The 23312-nt window shown below is 38.2% G+C and overlaps 1 protein-coding gene across 1 annotated transcript in view; it reads left to right on the top strand.

Annotated features, from left to right (window-relative positions):
- The window catches only part of SLC9A9 (solute carrier family 9 member A9), a 206200-nt gene that overhangs the window by 48941 nt on the left and 133947 nt on the right, over window positions 1-23312 (top strand). The window contains exons 7-8 of the mRNA XM_053459240.1: window positions 16978-17116; window positions 20425-20530. Coding sequence (XP_053315215.1) covers window positions 16978-17116; window positions 20425-20530 — 245 coding nt within the window. The remainder of the gene's footprint in view (window positions 1-16977; window positions 17117-20424; window positions 20531-23312) is intronic.

Raw genomic sequence — 23312 nt, 5'->3', positions numbered from 1 at the left:
CAGTACAGCTACCGGTTGTGTTTGGTTGGCACGGGTTTGGTTTTCAGAACCTTCAAGCACATCCGCCAATTTTGTACAGAGCTTTGTTTCACATATTCCAGTGTGTATTCAGTTCTCTGCTCTTGGCTACTGTACTATTCACGGGCATTGCTTAATATTGTTGCTTGAATTTAGCCCCAATATATATTTATCTGTAGCCAGGGGCAGATTGAGAACATCAAGGGCTCCCTGTGCCGATGCCCCTCTCTTAGCCATTACCCATTACCAGGGTAAGCCCTTCACTTTTAAACAGTGTAAAAATCACATCACAAAAATCAAATTATATATATATGTATATTAAATAATATGGGCAGCAGTTGAAAAATACAACACTATGGCATAATATATATATATATATATATATATATATATATATAAATATATATATATATATATATATATATATATATATATATATATAAATAAATATATATATATATATATATATATATATATATATATATATATATATATATATATATATATATATATAAATATATATATATATATATATATATATATATATATAAATACAGAAACTCAATATGGAAAATATAAAAATAAATATATTTACTATCACTGTAAACCAGAACTAACTATAAAGGCTCATGGAAAGCCAATTAAGATTTTGAAACAAAATAGGTCTTCTCATATAGAAATGTTTTACCAAATATCAGGGGAGTTCTGGAATGATTGCCCTTTGAGGGCACATCATTCCCCTGAGCTGTCATCCCACACTTGGGTGCCGATCCCTTCAACCCAGACTTTCTGGCGTAATGGCGTGGGGCTGTAGGGTTTTGATGGCATCTCATAGGCCTTCAATGTGATGTTATTCTAGACACCCACTTGAAGACCCACAGATCACCCCCCCCCCAACTTCATCCCAGACCCCTCTTGAGTGCCAACCAAGGTTAGGCAGCTTTTGAGAAAGCACACGTTAAGCGTTAGCCCATTGAGGATCTCATTTTGGTATAGTCCTCACTACATGTGAATGTTTTATATTAAGAATCGAATAAAGGAAATATATTTTTTCCCAGCTATATATGAAGTTTTGATTAATTGTTTGGCGGGGAATGCCTATTTTTGGATTGTCTTAAGCATTTGAAGTCAGGATTTCTCTGATATTTTAAAGCCTGAGCACCAATCTGTAAGTCAATTGTTTGGACCGAGCCTGTGCTTCCCTTTTTTTTGCCTGGAGTAATGAGATGGGTTCCCAAGGGGGTGATGGCAGCATAGGGTAGTGATGAGCCTATAAGGGGAGTGTTTGGGATACATTTCAGCTGCAATTTTTTCACCCCTGAGTCCTGTTAGGCCTTCATTTAGATGAAATGCTTCACTGTATCATCACAGGCAGGAGGAGAATGTGAAAGGGAACTGCTTAGTGGGGGGAAGCCCATGTGACGGCTGGCCACTTATACAGTGCACACTTACTATACTGATTTAGCATACCTGTGCATTACTTGCACTCGCATACACAGTCCAAATACAGCCGCTCCACTTATCCTGGGCTAAGTTGCGCAATGTGCAATACTTGCGCACACTATGCAATAGTGCGCACACATGTGCTTTGGAGTTTCAGCTTCCCTGAGCATTGGAGATTCAGGGAAGCCCATTTAATAGGCTGGAGTGGGACCATTTAATAAAAGTAAGCCGTGGGAGCAGTGAAATAGTGTCCAGAGGGGTTGCCGGCCCAGTGGGAACCACATTTAAGGGAAAAAGAAATCAGCTTGGTACAGGGATAGAAAGCACAGGGGTGTGTCTACAGTATTTGGCACACACTAGAGCCCTGCGCAGGACTGCTTTTTGAATCCTGCTCCCGCCCGCTCCCGCTGTTTTGAATCCCGCTACCGCAATGTGGGTGTTCCGCTCCCGCCACATTTGTGGCCAATCCCGCCCGCTCCCGCCACATTTGTGGCCAATTCCGCCCGCCTCCTTACCTGATTTCCCGCGCAGTCCCGCAAGGCTGCCCTCGAGTTGTTCCCTTGCAGCGCCTCTTCTCTTGCTCCGCCCAGGAACAAGGCGGAGTCACAGGAAGTGACGTCACATCACGTGACTCCGCCTTGTTCATGGGCGGAGCAAGATAGGAGACACTGTAATGGAGCAGCGAGAAGGCATCCTTGCGGGACTGCGCGGGATTACCGGGACCCGCAGGTACAGTGCCTGACCGCCCGCTCCCGCCCGCAACCCCAGAAAGACCGCCCGCAAGTTTTTTGGCGGGACCCGCGGGACCCGCCTCCCAATGCAGTCCTCTAGCACACACCTCTTCTTCTTCCTCTTCCTCTTCCACTTGCCTTCTTGTCCGGAAAAATATGATGATTCAGAAACAATCTGGCAACCTAGCTTTTTACGAGTTTAAATACATTTAAATCCCAATTACTAAAAATGAACAGACCAAAGTCTGACCAAAGTCCGACCAAAGTCTGATTTCTAAAATAGAAAATACCTTGAGGGTGGACAAATGGGCAAATTCATGTGGGGACCAATGTGTAATTCTAATGGAAAGGATGTTTGGTCGGGGAATAGCTGCAATGTTTTCTCCCCTAAAAATCTAATTTTTGTAAGGGCCAGTTTGAGATAGGTCCCAAGCAACCGCGTATCCCGGTGAGCAAATCCATTTAAAACTTTTAAAAAGCCTAACTACTTGAATTTCCTTCAAGTTGAAATCCTTAAAGGAGTCCTCATTAAAGTCAATAGAGATACAATAAATGCATGCAGATGCATAAATTCACTAAAGTACTTTTTTCCAAACCCTTATAAAGATTATCAGGGTCTAAATATTGGCTTTAGTCTAATTGGGAGGTATATCAAAATCAGATCCATGATATTTAAATTCTACAATAAAGAGCTACAGTTTCTACTTATATACTTTCTCTGACATCTAATATATCACCTGAAGGGACACATCATTGTGATTAAAGATCTAAAGCTCTGCTGCCAAGGGATATCCAGCATATTCATATACTATTTAAAAATGTGTTCCTCACCCAGGGCTGGACACATTTTCTAAAAGTAAAAGGAGCCAGACGGGTAAAAAAAAATAATTATCGCTTAGGGATTGCCATGAAACTGAGCAAAAAAACTCAAAACGTGAAATCCGAGTGTCAGTTTGTGACTTCTATGTTTTGGCGCTGTGCTTAGACATGCCATTTTCTACTTCTGCGTGGAAGGGCTTAATATATCCCACCGTGTCCTGCCCATTTTTTCCAAGTTCCACCTACTTCATATAATATGACTTTGTTGCTCTTGCCTTACTCATATACCACAGAGCACCTTACCTGTAATACATACCTGTTAAAAAATGCTCTTGGCAGATACACACTGTTACTAGAACATATACTGATATAAACACAAAAAAACATACTCGGTAAGAAAATGAACATTCTGTAAACCTATGTTTTCTGCATCACACTGAAGCAGTTCCGACACGCTGACTTTACTCTTCCCTCGTGTATAAGGCATTTCACAAATTACAGTTAGCATGAAGTCAAATGTCATTGACTGCCAGGAGCAAACGTTACCGCAATTGTCTCTCTTGAATTATTGTGCAATTAGGCGTACAAAACCAGTACGGACACACTAGCCCATGCCTTTCCAGAAACGCATTACAAATAACCTAGATGATTTACTAATATTTTACCGCAAAAGAGGTGGTGTCTGGGCTGTGTATATTTTTTGCTTCTTTAGATAGGTAACCAAAGAGAGAGATGCATTTGTTTTAGGCAGGGAGCGGTTAGAGTTGCAGCTGGGGTCTTTACCAAGACTTTTCATGTGACTTTGTGACATAGAAGACAAATAATGTATTTTATTTACACATTTTAATTTATAAACACGACACTGCTCTGCAAGTGTATGTTGTCTACTACTTAATGGCTGAATTGTTTTACTCTAGACTCTTCTAATCTATGACAGTAGCACTTACAGTGGACCAAACCTAGCAGAAATGTAAGAAACTGAATCTTGGCAAAGGTGGTGTCCTAGGCCAGCGCCACATTTAAAGTCACTTGAGCTCTGCAGTAGGACCCATTGTACTAATATTTTTTGTTTATGGAGATGGCATGCCTATGTGCTTAATTTTAATATACAGTGCAAGAGAAAGTGAACTCTTGGAATTACCAGTATTTATGTATAAATTTGTCTTACTATATCATATGATCTTCATCTAAATTACAATAATAAACAAATACAAGCTATTTTAACTACCGTATTTGCTCGATTATAAGACGACCCTTATTATAAGACGACCACCCAAAATCTAAATATTAATTTAGGAAAAAAACAAAAAGCCTGAATATAAGACTATATTTAATAAAAGCTATGATTGAGAAAAATATATATTTTTTTATTTCCTTTTATTTGCCAACCTGCCCCCCCCCAGTTATGCACATCTGCCCCCAAGGTTGCCACTCTGCCCCCAGAAATGCCTTAATCCCCCTTTATTTGCCACTCTGCCCCATGATGTGCCTTTTAACCCTCTATATGCCACTCTGCCTCCAGAAATGTCTTATGCCCTCCTATATGCCACTCTGCTCCATGATATGCCTTTTAACCCCCTATATGCCAGAGTGGCATATAGGGGGTTAAAAGGCATTTCTGGAGGTATATATATATATATATATATATATATATATATAACTGCTAACAGCAATCAAACTGCTATTAAGCCAAGGCAGCCAGTACATGCAGGAACCTGGGGATGATAGGAGTTTGAGTACAGCCTCCCTATGCCATGCTACCCCCCCCTTACACATCCATGCTATCACACACACACTCATTCACAAACATTTAAATACTCATTCATTCCATTAATCACACATACACACACACTCAAACCCCCCACCCCCTTACCTGAACTGCAGATCTCCCACTCGCAGACTTCTGCAGGGGCCCGGCTGTGCGAGCAACTTCTCTGGCCCCACCCCCAGAGGAAGGAGGGGGGAGGCAGAATTATGTGACACTCTGCTAGCTTCCTGCTGCTAATAGAAGAGACGCTGCTCGGGACCAAAGCACCGGTAAGCAGCCTGGCCCCAGCAGACAGTTTTTTGAGGTCTAATTAGAAGACGACCTCGATTATAAGACGAGGGGTATTTTTCAGAGCATTTGCTCTGAAAAAAAACTCGTCTTATAATCGAGCAAATACGGTAATAGTATACAAATTATTGTATTGCTCGTATTGAATACATAATTTAAACATTCACAGTGTGGGTTGGAAAACATATGTAAACCCCTAGGCTAATCAATCCAACAGAAGCTAATTGGAGTCAGCAGTTAACAAACATGGAGTCCATTTTTAATGTTGAGTTTGCTATTCTCAAAAAGCATTTGTTGGTGTGAACCATGACCCACAAAAAAAGAAATCTCAGAAGACCTACGATCATGAAAGGGTTACAAAGTCCACAGTTAGACAAATTGTTTATAAACGTCTACTCTCCTTAAAACTAGGCATCTAGTAAAGCACTACATATGGCATAAAAAGGCACTGCATACCAACAAAGTACAGTGGGGGGAGCATTGTGATTTGGGGCTGCTTTGCTGCCTCTGGGCCATGACAGCATGCCATCATTGAAGGGACAAGTTTATCAAGGTATCATACAGGATAATGTTAGGATGGCTGACTGCCAGCTTAAGTTCAGTAGAAGTTGGGTGATGCAGCAGGAGAATGACCCTGAACATTGAAGTAAATATGTGTCTTACAAAAATACTGTTTATAAAACTGTGTATTAATTTAGGAATAAAAGAAAAAGCCTAAAACCCTATAAGAAAAAAGTTTTACTAGTAAATATTAATGTAAACTATTTTTTCATATTTCATAAAAGCTATGATTGATTAAAATCATATATTTTTTTGTTTTCATTTCCTTTTATTTGCCTACCTGCCCCCCAGTTATGCACATCTGCCCCCAGGCTTGCCACTCTGCCTCCCTGAGGGCATACACTTATCGGGGAGTTTTAGGAAAGAGTAGCCCAAGTTTTGGAATTTGTAGGCTATGAATAAACACATTGAAAATGAATACTTGTAATTACATTGGGGAAAAAAAGTATCCATCAGCCTTGGCAAACAGCAGTAATCAGTGATTGACATGTAGATAATATGTGGCCCCTTTTAGGACGGTCTTTGGTTCCAACTCTTTGAAAACTGCCAATATGCAAGGAACACATTTTCTCCCAAGTTTCTGTAAAATGTTGGCGGGAAGAAATGACCTTCATAATGCTTCCTTATAACTAAAACTAATTATCATCTACAATGAACCTAATGGCAAAATCACTTAGGTGTAGGTGTATTTTTCATAGGTTTTTATTTTGATAAGACATTTATTTTCATACTGTATGTTTTTACTTTGATACCAGTCCATAAAACATGTACATCTGGTTAATAAGATAATAGAATGGTCCATACATTGTGCTAGTACATGTATTGGTTAAAATATGTTTCAACCACAGTATATTTAGCAATGTGTGCAGCAAGTTATTTCGTACATACACAATAACACTACCTTCCCACAATGCACCACACATATTTATTGCCAACTGTTATTATTTGCTGAATTGTAAGTTGACCCATTTTAGCCCACTGGCTTTACTACACATCATGGAGGGCCAAAGACACTTAATTATCCTGCAGGAGGGCTAATTTGACCAACAACAGTGCTTTGTTAAAGAGACATAAATACATCATAAAGAGAGTCCATACCTCACCATGTGTCCAATCATCTGATAACTGGGTGATCAACGGTGAGGTCAGAGTTAGAAGATGAAAAACAAAGTTTCTCTTTTTTCAAAAGAAATGTAAAGAATATAAAAAAAGTTAGATCCCTGCGGTCTACAAAAAAGTGGGGTATCTAGTTATGTATCCCCTCCTTGCTGCTATTTGATAGAATCGGCATTTTGTTTCAAACAAGCCGAAATTCCTAATGCACCTTGTCACTACAAGTAAGACGACCATTTAAAATTGGCAATTTGGAAGGCTTAGCTTCATTGTCAGTTAGAGGAGGGAGCCACACCAGCTAGCATTGTATTTTTTCATTACATTGAATATAGTAAAGCTTTATATGAGTAGGGCTTATCCTAGTCTAAGTATACGGTATATGTATGTTTTATAGCTTGGCTTTAATAATTTCCTGGAAGTGGTTTAAAGGAATTGAGTTTAAAGGAATGTATGCTGAAACCTTAGTATTAGTTGTAGTAATATATTAAATAATACATAGGCTGATTCAAGCTCTTGCTAAGATGAAGCTGAAAATCATTCACCAGTCTCAGGTGCTCTTCAAAAAGATATCAGTATTCATGGGGTAATATTTTTAACAAGGCACATTGTCAGGAACCATTCACAACTGTACACAGACAAGTCCCCAAACACAAAATGCAAAGACTTTTTAAACGGGATCTTGTATAATATAATACAGAAGTTGGATGGTGACACACATAACATACAGTTTTCTGTGGTTTCATGGTTCAACTTGTTTTTTGGTACAGAATCGCTGCAAGCGGCATCACAACTTTCTTGGAAGCCTCAGGACTGAGGCTATTGAGGAAAAAGAGCTTAGAAAGCAATGATGGCCCTTTTTAGCCTTTTTTGTTTTGTTTATTTTGTATCGCTAAAATGAAGCTACTCTAATAATTCAACGTTAAAACATGTAATTTAACTAAACATGAAAGGTAAATGTAGAGATATGTCTCTGTATTTTTTATCACTCTTTACTTTGAATTACACAAACAATGTATTGTAAGCTCTCGAACAAGGACCTCAAAAGCCCACCATTCCTGACTGGAACTTTGTATAAAACTATAAGGCTGGATGGCAAGCTTATGGGCAGGGTACTCGACTCCTGGTTTGTCTAATGTGTTAATGTATATTTGTTATGTGTTTTAACTGCCCCGCTTTATAAATAAAAGATAATAATGATAATAACAATTATATAATCATAAATGTCATTGTTTCTTTTAGTTGTATGTGTTTTTTTCTAGTGCTCTATCTGGTGTAGCAAAAACCTTAACATAAGACAACCAACCTTCCCTTAGCTTTGAAATCATCCATTTTACAGGAATGGTGCTCTTCAGTTCAATTTACACACAGCACCCACTCAAACAGTTCAAGGTCAATACAATATTATATATGAGACAATTGTGTCTAATTCTTTGTTTCTTCCAGCTTAATAAACTAAACCACATTGACTGTCTATTTCTTAATGGTGCTTGTTATGTTGCCATACAAGCAATTTTACCTGTCCTAATGGACATGCTACATGACAATGCACTTCTGCATTGATTGACATACCTGTTCTGTCACTCTTCATCCATTACATTTCAAACCATCTATGCATCTTAAATATACCACTTCATGAAACACTTTGTCACCATGTTGCAAGTACAATGTCAGAGGGAAGACTGCATCTGATTTCTATATATATATATATATGCTTTTGCATTTTCCTTGTGCATTTTGATAAATCAATGTAGGATGCCACCATTGGTCAGCAGTGTGTAATGTAATGGTCCTTTTTATATTAAAAATAAAGTCCTCCAACATTTTTAGTACAAACATAAAGATTAAACTATATGAACAAAAGTATTGGGACACACCTCTTAATTATTGAATTCAAGTGTTTCACCCGTTGCCACAGATGTATAAAAGCAAGTACCTAGTCAAACAGTCTGCATTGACAAACATTTAGGAAGAGCTCGTTGAATTCAAGTGTGGTAGTTTGACAGGATGCCACCTTTGCATTACGTCAGTTTGTGAAATTTCATCCCTGCTAAATATTTTACATTCAACTGTAAGTGGTATTATTGGAAAGGGGAAGCAAGATAAGGTCAGGGACTAAGGATAGCATTCAGAGGTTGGGCAGACTGAATGGGCCGGATGGTTCTTATCTGCCATCTCTTTCTATGTTTATGAACAGCAGCATAGGAAGCAGAAGACCACGTAAGGTCACAGAGCAGGGTCACCAAGTGCTAAAGTGCATGGTGTGTAGAAATTATAACCAAAAAAAAGCAGCACAGCAGCTGAGGATCATAAATTTAATGCCACAAACTCATAGAAAACCCTTGCCTGAAAGCTATTCAAAAAGGTGCGCAGGGTGTCCAAGCACCTAAAATGGATACATTTTTGCCCGTACATTTCAGACCATCAAATTGTTCTTGTAATTTCCACTAGACCTGACTAAACTAAATGTACACACCATAGAAGAGCCAATTAAACACACTGCACATGCGCAGTCAAGCTAAAATAAACCTCCACAGGGACAGTTAACCCTTTTATATGCGCCACATGCTATGTACCATAAGATATCAACCACCCGCTACTCCTGCACTACTTGAAGATTGTTGAGCTTGCTCAAACTTGGCTCACAAGTGCCATCACAATGGTCAGATGCTACCACACAGCACTCCTGTTTAACACAGCGCCCTGTCCGTCGCTTATCACAGTGCTCAAATAAAAGTTTAAAACATGTGTTTGCAGGAATTATATGGAAAAGTTGTTGCAAATCTCTCATTCCAATCAGCTGTAGATGGCATTTCCTGTGGAAGTTGGCATGCTCCAACGTCTGTTTTGTATTTCTCCTTTCATGTAATTGGCGGTTAAAGGGGTTTGGCCATTCTCATGGGGCACGTTGTGGTGTGATTAAATGATACAACAGCTTGCTGTTGTTTTGTTTGGCGTTTGTTAATTTACCTTTAGACAGAGACATTGAATTGCTCCATACGTACTTCGTATAGAATTCAGTTCTATTGAATCAAGACCATTGACTTACCATGTTAGTAAGGATTTTAAGAACAAGTATGGGTGTTCATGTCTTGCACTTTGAACAACCAAGAATTGATGTTTCGCAAGCTCTTGGGTGTTCCGCTCAGTTTTACTAGTAGTTCCTCTTAGGAAGATTATGCAGAAAGTCTCCGATTTATGTACTCTATGCTTAAAGTAAATTTTCCCCATATTGAAGACTGTTTTGCCACCTCTCTTTCGCTGCAAATCCATCTGCAATATACTGGCCTCTTTGAGTAGTATCCCAATTGGGGGAGAATGTGTGCACGGAGGCTCTGCATTTTTGCAGAAAGGGTCTGGGGAAGCAAGGACAACGAAGTGGACACTGAGGAGAACCGGACGTAGAAAGAAGACAGAAGAAAGAGTACAAAAGAGCAAGAAGGGGCAAGACCAAGAAGCGGAGCTGCGGAAAAGGAGACTGGGACTTGGAAGCGAAGACGGTAGGGAGACATTGAGAGAGCATGATAGTGGATGAGAGAGTGTCGGAGAACATGAGTGAGAACATGAATGAGGGTGAGTGACAACGAATTTCATTTTCATTTTTTTTTTTTTTTTTTTTTTTTTTTTTTTACCTATGTTCAGATCTACCTGTATGAGCTACTTAAGTTGGAGTCCATCTGTATTACATTTTTATTTGTTATTAGCCTTAGATTTTCACTAATTAAATGATATTTAGCAATCCAGTTCTCACTGATGGAACAATCTATCCAATTACCTTTCTTCTGATTGTAGTCTTTTTCTGACAGATTCTTGAAAACACTAACTGCCAGTAAAACAATATTGTTCCATTAAGGTCATGGATCCGTTGTGCCGAGTTATTGCTTGCAATTGATTAGCATCTCTTGCTTGATGTACTTTTCCAGTAGCTTGAGGCTTGTCTGGCCTTGCGAACTGTAAAAAAAAAATAAGAAATAAACAACAAAGTAAAGAATATCCCAGACTTCATCAAATATAAAGGTATTATTATTTCAGTTTTGAGGGTTTTATTTACTAATTCTTGAGTTGTAGGTAAGTTGTGGTGAATTAGAAGAACCTGGTTCTTTTTATTGACAACCTGATAAGAGGTGCAGTCAAAAGTGTCATATGTGATTCTGTAACCCATATAGAGATCAGCCTGTGTCTACCATCACTGAGAACACGAGAAAGCCTAAGACTGGCAACTTTGTAAGTTCTTGGTTTTAGACAATTAAGCCTGGTTGTATTTGTGAGGTTGTCTCACTGGTTTAACAAAGCCTTACCTAGAGGTAGACCTGTTGTTGGCTTGGGTGTAATCAGTTACAATACAGCTTAATGGGGAGCCTCCACTCTACAGAGCTCTGCTACTACTTATTGAAGCCATACTGCCAAATTCCCCATCTATTGATGAGTGTTTTCTAAATCAACAGATAGCTTGGCACAGTAACCCAAACCATAATTATTTTGTTAATATTTTGCAATCAACGCCAATCATACAACTATATATATATATATATATATATATATATATATATATGTATGTGTATGAATGTAATGTATGTATAAACTAATATAGGTAATATATATATAATCTTGTTGATGTGGCTTTGAAGTGAGTCATTTTACCTACCTAGGTTTTTGAATGAAAAGGTTAAACCAAAGGCAAAGGTATTTTTAGGTTTCATAGCTACGTTGAATAGTATTAGCGCTAACCGGGAGTTCTTGGCTCAACACACAGGTCAGGTTCGGAAGGTCTTGGGTAACCCTAGGGCCAAAAACCCCCAAACTGATTTCAACCTGACTGTATCTCAGCTGTATTCAACCGGTACTTTATAATACAGAAAGAGACCAATACTTGGCTTGTACAGGCGGGGAAAGATTTAGTAAAAAGGATATATAAGCAAAATACCAAATATACTTAAATAATTTCAAGGCTTGCAATTCAATGTTCATTCTAAGCCTTGAAATTATTTAAGTATAGTTGGTATTTTTCTAATATATATCCTTTTTACTACATTATGTTTAAAGTGGGATTTAGTCTTGCTGTCTGATTTATTTTTCTTATGATAATTTTGCATCATGGGTTTATTAGTTACCCCTTTTTTGAGCCAAACCGAATAGGCTATTTCTGCTTTTATCACTTTTCAGCCTCTGAATTTCTGATACACTAGATGGCTGTGGCTCCCTGGTGACATGAATTATGCAATCTGATTTGACACATTACAGCCCAAAATGACACCGCCAGCTCAGAAAATTGTCTTCTTTTGAAAATAGCTAGAGCAGTATTTCCCAGTTGGATTTTTTGGAAAATCCACTGGGACAGTAAATTCGGTCATTTCCCAGAAAGAAGCAATAGAAAATCTATAACGTCTCTAACTGCCAATAAGCCTTTAAAAGAAATGCTCCCTTTTCCTGAATATTCCATATGCAGTTATGAAATCTGTTCACAAACCTATTAAGAAACAACCCTGATCTCAGTATGTAATCTACAGTCAGGTCTCATTTTGTTTAGCGAAATGACAGTGTGTAAACGGAATCACATTTAAGTTCGGTTTGCCGGTTTTATTGAATATCACACAAATATTGAGGGCGAAATTCAGTGTATTCATTGATGACCGCAAGTACCTGCACTATGAATTTGTGTGGGCCAACCAAATATTTCAATGCACCAAAAAGTCTCTAAAGATACTGTACAGTTTCATTTATACAAAACATTGATGGAATTCTATTAAGGAAGAAGCAAAATATTGGTAGAAGTGACCGCTGTGGTCCAAAAAGCGTACGTGACTGCATCTTACTCTGTTGGCCCAGAAAATCGTCCTATTTAATAAACCTTAGCAGATCTGCAATTTAATTCTTCCCTTTGAAGATTTCTAAAACAACCCAAACTGAACAAAAACTGAACATCTTATCTGTGCCTGCTTTTGTGTCATGTACAATTAAGTGTACCCAACAAATATATAAACGTGAACAAACGTTTTCGTTAAAAGAATAAAATAATTATTTTCTAATGCTGAAATTAGTTAAACGTGTTGAGATACAGTATCTCACAAAAGTCAGTACACCCCTCACATTTTTGTAAATATTGTATTATATCTTTTCATGTGACAACACTGAAGAAATGACAATCTGCTACAATGTAAAGTAGTGAGTGTACAGCCTGCATAACAGCGTCAATTTACTGTCCCCTCAACATAACTCAGCACACAGCCATTAATGTCTAAACCTTGGCAACAAGAGTGAGTACACCACTAAGTGGAAATGTCCAAATTGGGCCCAAAGTGTCAAAATTTTGTATGGCCACCATTATTTTCCAGCATTGCCTTAACCCTCTTGGGCATGGAGTTCACCAGAGCTTCACAGGTTGCCACGTTTGTGAGATGCTGTAAATGTTAATCTATAACAGAAAATGTTTGATGGCTCTGCTTTGAACATATCGTTTTGCAGATTTCTCAGAGGTCATGTTTATTTCCAAAGCATTCCTTACGAGTCAACTCCGCTCAGTGACTGGCATGTACAAATAGCTGCCTCTTTAAGAAATAGAAATGTATTTGTGTGTCCATGGTTTGCCATAAATGGGACTTTTGCAAGACTGCACATCTCAGATGTATTATTATTACATAGATTTTCCAGCTACAAGCATTACTGCGACACTCGTAATACATTCTAGCTCTGGTGCAGAACTGGAATAACAACGCGGCTGCAAAGTCAAAAATCTTGTTTGATTTATGATTCTACAGCTCAAGACTAAGGGACTGCTGATGTTTTGAATACTTAACATCTGAATTTTATTACAAATAAGAAACCGGGTGCCCCTTGTGAGTGCTGGGAAAACCAAACAACAGACAAGCTAATACATTATGTTGAGTGGTTTTGTGGTTAATTGTCTTAATCAGTTAATGAAGGAAGTATTGCAAAGCTCAGTGCAAAAGGTAATTGCTCACTGTGTAACCTCCGATGCTCCTAGGTGCTCTGGGTCCCTGCAACCCCACCACAGCCGGTAGACTTTGTTGCATACTTTTGTTTATCTTAATGCCCTTAATACAAAGTCTTGGCACTGAAAGGGTTATTTGGGTTGGTGTCTTTGTTTTTAACTGTTTAGTATCAAAGTCACCACCCAGGCTAACCCATATAACTAATAACTGATAATTTAGTATCGCTTGAGAATATATTGTTTGGAGACAGACGTCCATGCACAGTATTTCTTGCAAACATATTCTTTGGCGTTTGTTGTAACAAGGCATGTGACTTGCCTATTTTTGGTTGTTTTACCAAATCCTGAAAACCACACTCTTTGAGGGCAGTGAGAAGAATGGACTATGATACTCCAACCTACACGGCCACCAGAAGAAAGGGTGCAGGGAATGTGGCCAGTTGCCAGTTGCAACTCCATTCTTATTCTGTTTTCTACATTGTTGCTAATGTCACAAAACCATTTGCAAAAAAAGGGATTAACAATACTGAACTAGATCTTTAAAAGCATTTTATTGTATCATATGTCAGTCTTACATCTAACCCTATATCTGTGACACTTTATGTCCTGGATAGATCTAACTGGCCCTTTGTATTTGCTGCTGGTGGTAACTAGGTGCCAGTTAGTAAATTAGATTATGCCTAGATTCTAATATAATAACTGGTCTTTATAAAAACACACGCTGACCTGTACCTGTATTCATAAAAAACCACAATCTCCGATAAGTATGAAGGACAGTATTGTCTGATCACGCAGCCTATCTGGCCGCTGTACAGTTGGGTCATGGAGGATTTCTACCACATCTATACAGTAAGAGTTCATTTCTTCATTTATTGTTGCATCTAAAACAACAAAAGTATTTGAGATACTTTGACGTAGTAGCGAGTTAAGCAATATACGGCTATACAGTGTGACAGAATCTCCAATATTTATTCCTTAGAAATGTATTTTTTGAATGTTTTTCTCTGGGTAGGCGCTGAATTCTTGCTTTGTTTTCTGTACTTATTGGTCATTATTATTCTAGCAGCAACCCTGAAGTTTTATTCTTCCATATATTTTGATTCTTCATCTACATGTTAATTAATGTGTTGATCCTTTTGATTATTTGCCTTATATACTAACTTAGGGTTATATTTGAATTAAATAATAAATACCTGATAACCTGCCCGGACTTTTAGGTGAGTTTGTGGCGCTGTCGTCCACCAGTCTACTAACAGCATCCAATCCATCGGCAGCTCAGGTGCTGTAGCGTGCGTCCAGTGGCTGGATATGCCCGACCGCACGCTACGTGAGCATGAAAGCATAGTGTGTGTGCCTGACATTGGGTACATGGAAAACTGAACTGCTTGGTGGATAATAAGATGGGTTCTGTTTCATGAAAAGTATGCTTTGTTTTGCGTTATTTGTCGGGACTGCCTAAGGCAATGTAATAACAAGACCTTTTATAAGTTTGCAACAGCAGAGATGACATATGGACAATAAATAATGCAAAGCTATCTGTTTTTGCTATGTTTTGCTTATGCACCTGCATTACCCAGGAAGCTTAGAAACAAGATTTCAGTAAATAAATATGTGATACTCATCTAATCCTTACTGATATCATGGATGTTTCTTTTTTCTTTATAGAAATCTGGCATCAAACGTTTGCTTGTTTATTTTTCTATAAATGCCTTGGAATTTATCACTTTCAGTCTCCCCAGATTTCCGGAAGCATTTCTAAATGGATTACAGGATAAGCATCCCTTTCCAGTAAATGCAATAAGCTTTATGGTTTTGTGGTGTTACATTTTCTCCTTATATATTTGTTACATTGAAGACTCAGGATGTACAAGGATGTGGGGGTTGGGTTTTCTAGATCATACAGTAGAATTTAGGAGAGAAACAATGTTATGTAACCTGTGACATTCACTGACCTGGACCGACAGGCCCAGGGCACGGCAGTCCAGCTGGTACAAATCCGAGGTGCAGATTGCCCTCTTGGGCATGATGTCATATCCCGGCGCTACGTCTATTAAAGGCGCGAAGCTCCTTTCACTGTACCTGGGATGCCAACCACTGAAGGGCAAGTGGCTGGGGGTCTGACCCCAATAGAAAATATATCACTGTATACAAAACTGGCAAAGGTTGCCAGCCGTGCATATGTCCTTATTTGTTTTATGGCTTTTTTGTGTGTATTTTTTGTTGGTACTTCTACTGGTCCTTGATGTACTAATGCACACTTGATGTTATTTTCCTGAATAATAGCATGAAAGGATTCCTCAGCCTTACACAGAGAGTTGCAGACAATGGTAACTCACAATGTGTATGATTTTGTTAGTTATTTACCACATAAAACTTGCCAGGGACCCATCTTAAGGTCAAAACTTGAATATGGTTATATAGTGTCTCCATTTTCAGTGGGCAGTCCCCTAACTGAAGACTCTGCTCACAGAAATATCCCCTGCACCCTCATTAAACCTAAAAATTAATTATATCCCTTTTTCCGATAAATTCCTTAAAAAATATTTAGCATACCACTATAAAAACCCACATAACTCTTATATAAAACATTAGCTATGCCAAATCTGAGAAAAACATAAAAGTTAAACGAATGAATATAACTTGGAAAAAAATGTACATCATTAAAAAGATCTCCTAACTTTAAGTGAAGGTACTGGGGATCAGTGACTCTGCTCTTTTTAACTAAAGAGACCTGGTTAGTTCACCTAGAATACAATTGTTTTGACTGCACTACATCACTACAATGAAGACACATTCAGCTGTTTTTTAAGGCTTCTGTTTCGTCTGAGGGTCTTCCTGAAAGGACATGGGAAATGAAAGACTTGAATTCCTCATGAAGCTCAATAGATCACCTCTAGATACATGGCTGGCAAAGTGGACCCATGATGCCAACCACATATATATATATGTGGAAGCACTCTAGTGTGCCCTCTCCACAATAACTTTCTGTAGTGCTGTAGGGCTGAGATGTATTTTCATGTTAGCTACAAGTCCATTTTACATTGACCCCAATTCATTTTATTGTATGCAAATTATGTGTTATGAAAGAAAATTAGATTCCTCTCCCATTTATCTCCTCATCTGCCTGTCTCAAAACTTGTCTGTAGACCACAAACCGTACTAGAAAGTAGAAACCATGATTGATCTGTTTTGTATATTTTTATTGTTGTTACATAAAGTGTTTGGTACACATGGAACCATAGTTTTTACAAATCACATTTCATTTTTTCTTTCTTTCTTTTTCTTCTTAGCTCCATATCAATATACAGACCAAAGGAGAATCCAAACGTATTTGATGCAGCTGCTTTTTTCCAAAGTGTGGGCAACTTCCTGGGGATCTTTGCTGGTTCATTTGCAATGGGCTCAGCTTACGCCGTAGTCACAGCTTTGATATCCTTTGAATTCTATTTTTTGTTTTCTGCTCAGGAATGAATGAGACAAATGTTTACATGAATGAATGAAGAGGTATCTTTTTTGGAAGGTTTGAATATTCAGCAGTACCAAGAATTATGTTTCTAATGCTGCATTTAGTAACAAAAGTGTTGAATTCAGCAGAGTAGGCAGAACAACACCTTTAGTAGTAATTTGCATATAGTCCTATTAAGTCACAAAGAAGATAACAATGTTTGTCCTAATCTTTTAATTTGCTTGCATTTCCGCTATTGTTTAGGTTAACTATTTGTTAATTTAGGAAAACTTAAGAAGTTTATTGTAAGTCATTTAATATATAATAATTCTAATTTATCTTTATACTTAATGTCGGAGGCTTTTCATCATCAAACATTCTTGAACACATGATTTAATAGATGATTTAATGTAAATTGATTTAATTTATTAAAGCTAGCTATAGCACGTGCCTTTTGTTTGTATGTCTGTGTGTATGCTGGCTTTTAATACCCATATGTCATTTATTTTGTTAATATGTACTCATATTATATAGGATTTAATTACTTAGGGTAGAATTAGAAAACTTAGAAAAAGTAACAGATCCACTTTATAATGAACAGTAAGATGGAGTGTACCTGGTGGCACAAGGCACTAAAATTAATTTAGGTCTATCATTACTCATAGTTTTGTGTAATTGGTACTGAATTAGGATTTCACTCAGACGTGAGCCCTGTCCCTGATAAGGAAGACTAGTCGTTGTTGCTGGACATCATTTACATTCACTATAAAAAGTACAGAACAAGTGACATTTCAGTTAATAGCCTTTTATTTACCACAGCCATTAACTTTATCACTTGCTATAAACTTTTCACGAACATGGTTCAAAAGGTTGTGCATAAAATTCCTCCGGAAAATCAATTTTGGGATTTCAAGGCTGCACTCAGAGGAGGGTTTTTTTAAGCTAGCAGGGCAGAATACTTACTGTAACATTTCGCATATAAAAGGTATGTATTAAGTATGAACATTTAAACACTGAAGTATTAGAATGTACAGTTGCAATCAAAATTATTCAACTCCCATTGCAAACCAGATTTATTGTCAAATTTTACAGGCTTTCAGCTGTTTGCAATGAACAAATCAAACAAAAGCAAATGAAATAGCTCCACACAACAAATGCTTCAATGGGATTACCAGCATCCCTGTCCTTCTTTACATAGTAATACATTATGATGTCATATTTGCCCAGAACCCTGAATATTGCATACAACGGCCAACCAGTGGAACTGATCACTATCTTGACCCCAATGGGACACTTGGTGCATATCTGAATTAGTATTATGAGATTTGCTGGCAGCTGCAGCTGGTATTTCAGGTACTAACTATCCATCGACTGCAGGAGTTAGATGAAGCATGTCTGTGCAAACATACAGTGAATTTCATGAAAATGTTTAATATTATTTAACATATCTTAACAAATGATGGAAGCACAATATCCAGACAAAAACATTTAGGAAATTATAACCAATCTGTGTTTGTTGACAGGAGAGCTTGAGGAGTTTTGTAATTCAGCTTATTCACTTCACTATATATTATGAAAGTCCAACCACAGTGAGCTTCTCCAGGAAAAGCCTTCTTAGTAGGGTATCAGGAGGACATCTCATTAAAAGATAACACAGAGATAGTGTAACACAATATTGAAAATGAGCAATACGTGGGAGTATACACTGATCAGCCATAACATTATGACCACCTGCCTAATATTGTGTAGGTCCCCCTTTTGCTGCCAAAACAGCCCTGACCCATCAAGGCATCGAGTTCTCTGAAGGTGTGCTGGGGTATCTGACACCAAGGGGTTAGCAGCAGATCCTTTAAATCCTGTAAGTCGTGAGGTGGGGCCTCCATGGATCGGACTTTTTTGTCTAGCACATCCCATAGACCTGGGGAATTTGGAGGCCCCCAAGTCAACACCTTGAACCATTTCTGAACCATTTTTGCTTTATGGCGTGAAAGAGCATACATGGTCTGCAACAATGCTTAGATAGGTGGTACACGTCAAAGTAAAATGCACATGAATGGCAGGACCCATGACAGATGCCATGATAACAAGTTTATCAGTGTTATTCACTTCAGTCAGTGGTTATGTTATGGCGGATTGGTGTGTGTATTTATGTATACACTTACAAAAAGTCTTTAACCCCTTAAGGACAATGGGCGGGCTTTGTCATTAAGGGGTTAATAAAGTAGGCTCATCAGATATAAAACACCATATTTCTACAATTCCTAAAACAAATAAATAATGGCACAGTATCATCATCCAAATGTGTTAATAACCGGAGATACACTTTAAAGAAGTAATGGAAGAGTACTTTTAATGGTTGCTGCAAGTGTTTATTTTTAAAATTTTCACCATTAATTTTGATTGATTTATTAAGGTTGGCTTTCTAGTTGGGGGAACCGTCTAGTGTTGGCTTTTCATAAGGAATAGCAAACTCTTCTGCCGTTTGTCTTGCCAATGCTCCATGTAGTGAATAAACCCTAAAAGCGCCAAACTAAGATTAGTCTGAGTGATTGTTTGCACACATTGCAAGCAATTTTCTCTGCAATATACGGTATGTGCCCGAATATAGGCCGCACTTTTCCCCCCTATAATCGCGGTTTAGCCCAAGAATGCGCCGGGCAGGCAGCAGGGTTAGGATACAGATCCCCCGCAGCGCTGCAGGGGACCTGCATCCTACTCTCCGATATGCTGAGACAGCCTCCCTGCCAGCACTTTCCACTGGGGGAGTGCCGGCATGGGGGATTGTCTAAGCGCATCCCGCAGACGTTAACCGGCTGCGGCGATGCGCGTAAACTACTTCCTCTGTCGGCCCGTCTGCTTTAACAATATCCCTTGCCAGCACTTCCCACGGCGGAAGTGCCAGCACCAGAAGTTGTCCAGGTGTATTGCGCAGATGTCCCCCGCTGGCCCTACTAGACCCCTGTGACTCTGCATTGGTAAGTCTAGTTGGGGGCATATCCTGGGGGGGGCAGTGTGGCGGCATATCTCGGGGGGGGCAGAGTGGCAGCATATCTCAGGGGGGCAGAGTGGCAGCATATCTCGGGGGGGCAGAGTGGCAGCATATCTATTCCATTAAGTTGTTTTTTTCAATTTAAATTTTTCTCTAAAAAAGCACCTAACTTTTGGGATGCGACCTATAATCGAGCTAATATGGTATTTTTTTTTAGTCCCAAGTGAGCTTATTAGGGAATAATAGACAATGCTGAATTATTCCTATGACAGCCATGTGTTTTCCTTAATAGCTATTGGTCACTTGACAAAATTTACTAAGCTATGCGAGTTTCCGATGCTGGAGACCGGACTGTTTTTTCTGCTGTCGTGGAGTGCCTTCTTATCTGCAGAAGCAGCAGGACTCACAGGTAAGAGTCAAATTGTCACAGTTTATGAAGAAAACTTGTATATGTGTATTGTTTGTGGACTATTGCAGAATACACATTTCTTACTAGCAAATAGTTTTATTCCATAAACCTTTTCATTTTTGAGAGACTAATCATGAAGGCATCATGCTGTTTCTTACGTCAGTAGTCTCACCAGGTTGTGGTGTCCCGATAAACACCCGTTCATGTTTCCATTAGAAATACACTCAAAATCAAGATAAATATGTGACTTAACATTTCATAGAATAAAAATCTTGGAGTGACATAAATTTGTCCTATATAACTGTCTACCTCTCTAGCCTCATAGGTATGCATATATTTATCAGTATAAATGAGATGTCCTGCAGTAATACTATTTTCACTTGAAGTATAATATTATTTCTTAATTGATTAACATATACAACATATAAAATCCTATTAGTAAATACTTTAGTTGTTGATAATTGTTAATTTAATTTACGTGTCAGAAATGGAGATCTGTTATGTTAGAACTGAACAGATGCTTCACATCAGAATACCAGAAACTGTTTTGAAGGGATTTTTGTTATTTCCAGCAGCTATGCTATGCTTTAACTCGATGGATGGTAGGAAACCAAACCTTCTTTTGAGCATTTTTTTGCTGAGATCTCTGAAGGTCTCAAATGTTACTCTGTAGGCCCTATGGCTTCCAGGGATCCACGGAATGTACACATTTACATTTGATAGTAGGTACAAAATGCTGGGTTGGAATTGCTGGTCTTCTCTCTCACCTGACATGATGCCCAGGAGCAGACCCACAGAGCATTTAGTGGACATTGTGCTTAAAGGGGAAGTCCCATGAGGAAAAAAAAATACACTTGTCCGTAAATTTTTTTTACTTAATTGTGCTCCGAAAAACTAAATGTATCTGCAGGCTGCCGTTGTTGTCAGTAATGTAATATATTGAGAGACTATTCCTGTTCAGACATCACGCTTATCTGATTTTTTTTAAAGCAATGCTAGAATTATGCTTTTTTCAATGAAATCCTTTCTCTATAGACGTACTTTAGTCAGGGTGATTAACACTGAGTCATTCTATTTTTTACCACAGACAGAAAGAGAAGTCAGAGTGTTGGTCTCATTGGGCTGAGATAATAAAGCTAGAACACATACAAATGGCTAATAAACTGTTGTTTGAAACATATATTATGCAAAAAAGTTGAACTGGTTTAAAAATAATCAGCACAATACTGGCAGAAGTTTTCTTTTAAGTCAAAACCAGGTCTATTTCTGTAGGTGCTATAGGTAGATGTATTCTGATGTTTGCATACTCCTTTGTACTTATACGCTGATAGCGGCTTTTAGTGTATTGGATCTGTAGTAAGAACACAAGTATGACCACAAAGGGGACCATTCAATTAGACTGTAAACTCTATGGGGCAAGGGATTCCTTTCCTTATATATCAGTACCTATTGGACTTTAAACCAATAATCTGCCCTAATATACAATATTAATAAAATAATAGATTGTGAATAGTTAGCCTTTTTGACGTAGTAGAAAATGTTGTTTGATTTTTCTTGCTACAGCAGAATTTAAAATAACAAAAAGCAATCAGATAAAATGGAATTCACTGCGTAGATTGCAGTACAGCATGATCATCTGTGTTTAGGAGGCTCAGAAGTGGCTGCGGATGTAATAAATCACAGTGCGATGTAAAGCCACCGCTTGTAAGTCACGGATTAGGGTCCTTATTCCAAAAGCCTTGACTTGAGGCTGCTGTGAAGATTTTAATAACCGCAGCATACACTTGGATTACCCCGGCTCGCAGGGATACAGTTAATATATGGCAAGTCTAGACTACAGTGAAGCAATCGTCGCAAAGGGACCCTCTGATTAACAGCTTGAGATTCTGTTTGATTTGTGCTCCACTCTTCGACTAAAGTATACTTGCCAATGCAGGTTTGGAGAACGTTTTATTAAAATCTATGAGGAAAGTAATATTCAGTAATTCACTGTAATGGCTTCTGTTTTATTTGTCTGCGACTCTGTCCTTTGTCTCTCTTGAAATTCCTCTCTTCTGGGTCTTCTTCAACCTACTTTTTCTGTGTTTCTTACTCTTTGTCTTCTTCCCTTGACTTGAGAATTGCAAGGCCAAATGTAAACGAAGGTTACCCAGACTTTGCTATTATGAATTATTTCTCAAAGAATTAGCAATAACGTTATTCTTTAAAACATAACTTAGTATTTATTCATTGATTTATATATTGCCATCATATTCCGCAGTGCTGTAGTGGGTAAACTGAGCATAACAAATAAAGCACTAAATAATTGTTTTACAGGAATTATTAAATCACTTTAGAAGAAAGGAAGATAGGTGTGCAGCCTGGAGAACTGAGGGGGATAAACATGTTTATTCCCCTGGAGAATGGCGCACAATGCTCATGTTTTAGCTCCCTATCATGCAGCCATGTAATCGTAAGAGCAACGTGCGTCTTTTTTTTTATTTTAATTTTTTTTTTGTAGCAAGCAAATCTCGACTCATAACTGAACAATGCAATGCCAGCCATGGAGTGACCTCATAATGTTCAACACCTTTCTTAAGACTAAGACAAAGTGATTTAATAAATGTTATGATTCAGGGAATATTATTATCCCTGATTATTTTTGAAACAATATACTTTTTTGAAAATCCCTTGGAATTCTTTTGGCAAGTAATTGAGTTATGCATGTTCCCCTTTGGGAAGAAATTCTTGGAAAACTTTGTGTAGTTGAAAGCACACATTTTGACCTTCTCTTTGCACTACT

The sequence above is a fragment of the Spea bombifrons genome, chromosome 3, assembly GCF_027358695.1.
Source record: "Spea bombifrons isolate aSpeBom1 chromosome 3, aSpeBom1.2.pri, whole genome shotgun sequence".
NCBI lineage: Eukaryota > Metazoa > Chordata > Amphibia > Anura > Pelobatidae > Spea > Spea bombifrons.
Note: the sequence above shows the minus strand (reverse complement) of the source record. Positions and strands in the feature narration are given on the sequence as shown.